Source organism: Etheostoma spectabile, chromosome 6, assembly GCF_008692095.1.
Source record: "Etheostoma spectabile isolate EspeVRDwgs_2016 chromosome 6, UIUC_Espe_1.0, whole genome shotgun sequence".
In the NCBI taxonomy this organism is placed as follows: domain Eukaryota; kingdom Metazoa; phylum Chordata; class Actinopteri; order Perciformes; family Percidae; genus Etheostoma; species Etheostoma spectabile.
This window is the reverse complement of record NC_045738.1, coordinates 5241479-5248433: the sequence shown is the minus strand read 5'-3', so window position 1 is coordinate 5248433 and position 6955 is coordinate 5241479. Positions and strand designations below refer to the sequence as shown.

Genomic DNA, 6955 nt, shown 5'->3' with positions numbered 1-6955 from the left:
ACACACACACACACACAGACACACACACACACACATCAAGGTTCCTGGGTAAAAACAAAACAGAACAGACACACACACAAAGCAGCATATGAAAGATTCTAGAAGACACAAGTTTATACTTTTTCCATCCAGCAGACTTAGGAAGGAGATGTCTTTGCTGTTTTGTGCTACCTTATCTTCACATCTGCACATCTAATATGCTGTATATTTTATAGCAGAAATATGTTTGACTTGATCACTGGGGCGTATTTTGCATGTTGTGTAATTTGTACACATACTTCTGCATGAAACATACTACATATTGGCTACTTTTGTGTTAAAGGAGAATTCGATTTCAAAATGTAGCTGTTTTTTTTTCAATTTGTAGTGCTGTCAGTAGCAAGACAAATGAAAACAATCAGTGATGTCTACACTGAATTATCCTTCTGCTAGATTTTTCACACCAACAGGCTTAAACAGGGGAAGTTTTAAATGTGTTTCTAGCCTCTAAATTTACTCAAAATGTAATTACAAGTGTCTACCGATGTGCAGTTCTTCCTTCCAAGTGAACACAGTGAATTTTACTGCAGTAGATGTGACAGAAAGGCATAAAAGTTGTGTTAATCGAGTAGTGTGGACTTCACCGGAAAAGAGGAAATAAACAGAGGTATATATTAACACAACTTTTATGCCTTTCTATCTCATCTACAACAGTCAGATTCACTGTGTTCACTTGGAAGGAATAACTCCACATGGGTAGACACTTGAAATGACATTGTGAACATGCTTAGAGGCTACAAACACATTTAAAACTTGCCCTGTTTAAGCCTGTTTGGTGCAAAGTCTAGCATAAGGAAAACTCAGTGTAGACATCACGAATTGTTTTCATTTGTCTTGCTGCTGACACCACTACAAATTTAAAAAAAAACAGAGCTACATGTTGAAATCGATCAGAGTTCTTCTTTAAATTTGTCAGAGAAGATATAATATGTTTATTTGTATATTTATTTAATTGTTACATTTTTGTTTGCTTTATTTAATAGTTGTGATTACTTGTTATGTGAGTACTTTGGGTGGGCTTATTCTTATCTTTGTCCCTTTCTCAACTGCTGTTATGACCCAATACGCCCACAGAGATCATTAAAAATTAATCTAATCTTAACGCAAGATTTTTTAAGAACAATGAATATTTTAATATGATTGGATACAAATAGTGAGGAAAAATTTGGTAGCAGTAGCAAACTGAATTAGAGTATTGATGTCCTTATATTCTTTACTCATTTCATTCTTTATAGATCCTGCAGGCCCTCGGAAAGTCGTACCACCCCGGCTGTTTCCGCTGTGTCATCTGTAATGAGAGCCTTGACGGAGTGCCCTTCACTGTGGACACTGAAAATAAGATATACTGTCTCAAAGATTACCACAGGTGAGTGTCACTCGTTACACAGTATTTCAAATGAAAACAAGCTCATGAACTGGATTTATGCTAGCTTAGCTTAAAAACACGTCGAGCTAAATGACAGCGCAGCCCCTTAACGTTCCCTGGCTCCTGCAGGATAATAATCACACGTTTATTTAGTATAGCAACTTTTACAGAACAAAGTCACAAAGTGCTTCACAAGAGTAAAATTGTATAAAAAAAAACAATAAAAAGAACAAGCAATAAAAAAAGAATTAAACAAAAATAAAAAAACAGTAAAATAAAACATAAAAACAAACTAAATTACAAACAGACAAGATAGATAGATAGATAGATAGATAGATACTTTATCCATCCCAAAGGAAATTTTAGACAAGGCCTATAGGATCTGACTGAGAAGGGTCGTCAACTGTTAGTCTTTCTCTCTCTGTATTCAGGGATGGGGGGGGGGTGCAGCCAGGGCTCCTCTTGTTCAAAGTCAACATTTTCTGTAAGGACCAAAACAGTTTATAAGTTTATAACATCTGAGTGAAAAAAACAAGGTTTTGTGTGTGAAAACATTTGATGCTGTGCCTGTTAGCCATTTGTAGAAAGACAGTTGCAGCCTTTCTTCTCCCTGCTGGGACGACATGTTCAGCACAGTCAGGCACATGGTCCACCACTGTCTGGCAGCTCCCACATGCTCTCTACACTGATGAAATCAGACAAGCCTTGTTGTGTGTACAGTATATATTTGACTTTTAGTCACAGTCATGCCAAACCACACTGAGAGGCCCTTTGTTATATTCCCTCCAGGTGCCAAACATGTGTGGGGAAATAATAAATTCATTGGCCATTTTGTTTTTCTACTGCTTTTTGGATTTTGTTGAATCACATGTGTGGGGAAAGCCAGCACATCTGCAAACCTGGCATCTCCTGGGTGGAATCGGAACCTTGAATGTAGTCAGAGCCAGGGCAGGGGAGAAAGAGAGGGAGGCACGACTGATTTATGAAAACATGTTTCTTTATGTTCTTGCAGGGTCCTGGCGCCTAAATGTGCAGCCTGTAACCAGCCCATCCTGCCCTCAGAGGTAAGCTAACAATCACCTTTATTTAGGACTGGGTCATCAAACATCATATAAAGTCTCTCTATATTATATTTTGACATACTTATTGATTTAGACAAGTGAACCTCATAGCAATATCATAAGTTAAACATTTCCAAAATTTGTCACAGGTGGAGATCCTTTGTTTTGAATGTACAGGATTTTAGTTTCGAACCGTTTCACTGTTTTTACAATAAAATGAATGGAATACTTCAGTGGATATAAAAACCCATTAATTTTAAGAAAATTGGCACAATACTAGCTTTGTCCATATTGCGTATGTAGAATATGTTTTGTTTGATTATGCTCTTGGCGGTGCCGTAGTTTTAGGATGAAGTGCTGTCAAAGCCCCTGAGACAAGAGCCAATTCAGAGGGACTGTAAAATGAATTCCAGCATGGTGTGGATGATCTGCTTTATACCTTTTTATTACATCTAGAAGTTGTTCACTTTAACTTGTGGACCTTCAACCACCAGGAGCTCAGCAGATTATACATTTTTATCTGCTCATATTTACTCAGTTATATGACCCAAAGACAGAACTTAGCTGTGCGATTAGCAGCTAGTTCAATATAGCCATATTTCCCCACTGGACTGCAGATCAAGATAGTGTGAGGCCATATATCTCTGGGCTCTGATTTGATGTGGTGTCAAAGAGGAGCGGATAGATAGCAGTGAGAAGGATGGTTCACACACACACACACACACACACACACACACACACACACACACACACACACACACACACACACACACACACACACACACACACGCAGGACATGCTGGCAAAAGCAAAGAAATGTCCAAAATTAGAGTTGACTTGGCTGGAATGCCCCCTCCCCTCCCCTTTGAGTAAGCAGTGAACCCGGTATTTAGAGGAGAGGTTGTGTGTGTGTCTCTGTGTGTGTGTGTGTCTGTGTGTGTTGAAGTAGGGGGATTTATGTCGTGCATTTATATAAGCTGCTGTTACAGATGTTCAGGGCTTTTCCCTCTCAGACTGATATTGTAACTATTGAAAGAAATGACTGAAAAAGAAACACCTCCTATCTGGCGGACAAAGAACGCATGCACGCGCACACTCACACACACATGTATGCTAGTATGATTTGTAAGTCCTATTTTGCTATTTCTTCTTTTCCAATAGTATATTAAAATAAAATACAGACAGTTCAGCTCTTGGCTTACATCTTGTTCGTCAATCTTTTTAAGCTTTTGTCACACTGCACAGAATAAGACAGTGGAGTGTCTTCTGGAGAGATTGGCTTCAGTTTTAATTTCTTTTCCAGGGGTCTGATGAAACCATTCGAGTTGTATCCATGGACAAGGACTACCATGTGGAATGCTATCACTGTGAGGTGGGTAAAAGAGCAACATCACAATTCTCATGCATGTGTAGTGGCTCTGAGCCAGGGACCCGCTGAATGGCTCATTAAGAGATATCATATGTTAATTACAGTCTTGGTGCTAATGACATACTGCTGAGGAGAGCAGGTATGCAACACCTCCTCATCCTTATCTCATCATTTTACTCAAGAGCCTCTTCTTTTTTTCCCAAAGCAAAGGCTGATTGACTCCTTGAAAATCAAAATCAGTGGGCTGTGAGGAGCAGCTCCCTGTTTAAGTAGTTTAACTATTGAGTGGCCATCCTGGTGGGTTTGTTTTTGTTTATCTTTCAAGTTGGTCAGAGGAGCATCTGACGTTACAATTTTGTCTCTGTAAACATTCCTTTCTTGAAACTTTAAGCCAAAAGGCAGATTAAGGAATCATTTATTATTTTCAGTATTAACAGATTTGAGATTTGCTGAGGAGTTTAAATCTTTTGAAATGAACCTGTTCTAAATGCCGTCTTTGCACACTTCCGAGGTAATTATTGCCGTCCAATCTGTCAGTGCTTGGAAATGAGGTCAGAGCAAAAATCAGACCAATTATCGTCCATTCTTTCATTTAGGATCAGTGGCTTACCCTTGTTCCTCCTTTGTGTCGTTCAGGACTGTAAGATGGAGCTGAATGACGAAGAGGGTCACCGCTGCTACCCTCTGAACGGCCACCTTCTCTGCCACTCGTGCCACCTGAAGCACATGGAGCCTGGCTGCCCCTCTCCCATCGCTGCAGCTGCCTCCTACTAACGCTACAGCGGGTGGAGGCAGACACCTGGTGGATTTGTGGAGGAACTGCCAATGCGTGACTGACAGCAGGAGTGGATATGTGCAATTCTTGTTGTAGAGGATTGATTAATACAATGCGTCAGGTCATGCTATGGTTTGAAGTGTATTTTTATAGGAATGTTACTGAAGTTACCATTATGCCTTAAGAGGTTTTCACCCAATATTAAAGTATTGTAATACACCAAAATTCTACTTTGAATACAGTGAAGCATTGCATTGTACCTGCTGCATGTGGACTTTGCAGAAGTGTTGCCATAGGATTTTTTTTATGTAAATACTAGTTAAATTGACTTTGTAAATATCTAAACAACTCATTTTAGATTAGGTGTACCTTTTTCACTTCAATCCATAAATGATCTATCTAATGGTTCTGGTTCTCATTAGCTAAGCTTTTGGAAAAATAATGATTCAATCATAGGATACAGTTTCTGCAGTTGGTGTGCATTTACATATGAAAAAAACATTGGCATTTAGCATTATTTTAAGGAGTCATAGCATAACAATCACACAGTGATTGGCTGTGTCCAAGCTCATCACTGATTGTTATGTTATGACTTCTGATGTGTTCATGCCGCATCAGCTACAGACAAATGGCGTTTCTCCAAACTAATGACTTCCTTTTTCAATTTTCACCCAGCTACAGAAAGTTTCAATTTTCTTCTCAAGGAGGTTATCGCACAGACACGGGGAAAGGCATTCATTTGTTGACCTGCACACAGAGACATCATTATGGCTCATTTTCCATATGCAAATTCCTGTATGCATTAAATATTTAAAAAAAGAACTTTAGCATGACCATTGCATAGAAAGGTTAAACAATGCCATTATCCTTCAGATTGATATGCCTGTGTGTGCTTAGGGCCTAACTAATATTATGATTTTTATTTTTTGTTAAGGGTGAGGAAGAAGGCTTCAGACAGCCATTTTTTGGCAAATGCTGTCTGTTCTTAGCACTTACAAATAGATTTGTGAGTTTTCTATTCACCCATGAAGAGGTTGGTATTAGACCTGTAGATCTATGTATTTTGTTACGTTTGCAAACTATGTATATTTAAAAAGGTATATATTGTAAGTCTATATTCATTTACTTTTGTTTCAGTTTGACTTTTGTGTGTAACCCCTTGAATACTAATTTGATTTTGCAGTGGGAAGCACAGTTTTGATTGCCTACCTTTGCCATCTAAATGTTAAGTTTACTGACTTAATAACTGCTTGTTATTCGAGAGGCTTATTTCATATGTAGATTAAGATGAAGAGCAAACAAACATATGTGCTGTATGTGTTGTAAAAAAAATATATTTAATAAATGCATTACAATAGGCTAAACTTTTCATTTTAATTTGGTTCTTTACAGTAGTAGTAGTTGTAGTAGTTGTAGTAGTAGTAGTACAATTTGCCTGATAGCAAACATATTTGCTGCTCACCAAGTTGTTTGTCCTCTACCTCTGTTTCTAAATGTATTCGCTGCTTTGAGATCGAGCTCTGCCTCTGGTGAGGTAGCCAACTACCCCTTTTCGAGAAACACGAAAAGATTCGAGCTAACCACAGGTTGAACCTAGACGTTTCTGATTCAACCTTTCTCTTAATTGTAACGTTACATCTCAAATCACAATATAGTTGAAGAAAACGAACGTGATATCGGCTCGTTATATCAACTGTTTCAGCATTTTTTTCTTTCAATGTATTACTTTTATTTGTCACATGACATCGTACAACGTACATTTCAGGTAAAATGTTATCCCTTCAGCTCTTTCAACTTGTGCATGATTCAAAGCAGAATATGTCTGTCAGATCGGCGCACAAAAAAAAGTCACCAGGTTGAATGGCACCGGCAATATGTTCCAGATAATAACATATTAATATTAATTAATAAATATTATTATGTTGATGCTATGTTCCAACCAACCCAGCCATGCTATGATATTCTGATCCGTAGCATGACGCGTTATCTCTGTAAATGATGGTCATGCTCGTTATTACATAAACATACAGCCTCTGATAAATTGGTCCACCCGCGACATCTGCTGTCTAAATGAGGGCATTGCGATCAACGGGGCTCGAATATTACATTTACTTTTTTTGTTAGATTATATGCCTTAAGAACGCCCCACAACATTCAACAGTCATCGTATTCTGACAGAAAAATGTCAATGTCAGAAAGTAATATTTAGTTACTTTTAAGAAATATACAGAAGTTGTTTTTCGCTTAAACTGAAATGTAACTGTCCCTTTAAGAAAGGGATATGACATCTTGCTTCTCCATGCGGGCCAGTGGCGCAATGGATAACGCGTCTGACTACGGATCAG

The 6955-nt window shown here is 38.3% G+C and overlaps 1 protein-coding gene and 1 non-coding gene across 3 annotated transcripts in view; both read left to right on the top strand.

The window, feature by feature from the left end:
• limd1a (LIM domains containing 1a) overlaps positions 1–5107 on the top strand; it is a 19929-nt gene extending 14822 nt beyond the window's left edge. For both annotated transcript variants that reach the window (XM_032517408.1, XM_032517407.1), the window contains 4 exons: positions 1275–1405; positions 2418–2469; positions 3770–3838; positions 4472–5107. In XM_032517408.1, the coding sequence (XP_032373299.1) occupies positions 1275–1405; positions 2418–2469; positions 3770–3838; positions 4472–4609 (390 nt within the window). In that variant the 3' untranslated portion in view covers positions 4610–5107. The remainder of the gene's footprint in view (positions 1–1274; positions 1406–2417; positions 2470–3769; positions 3839–4471) is intronic.
• A 1806-nt stretch (positions 5108–6913) lies between these two features.
• trnar-acg (transfer RNA arginine (anticodon ACG)) overlaps positions 6914–6955 on the top strand; it is an 81-nt gene continuing 39 nt past the window's right edge. Inside the window, exon 1 of the tRNA in view lies at positions 6914–6955. This exon is cut by the window's right edge and continues 39 nt beyond it. This is a non-coding gene — a tRNA (tRNA-Arg).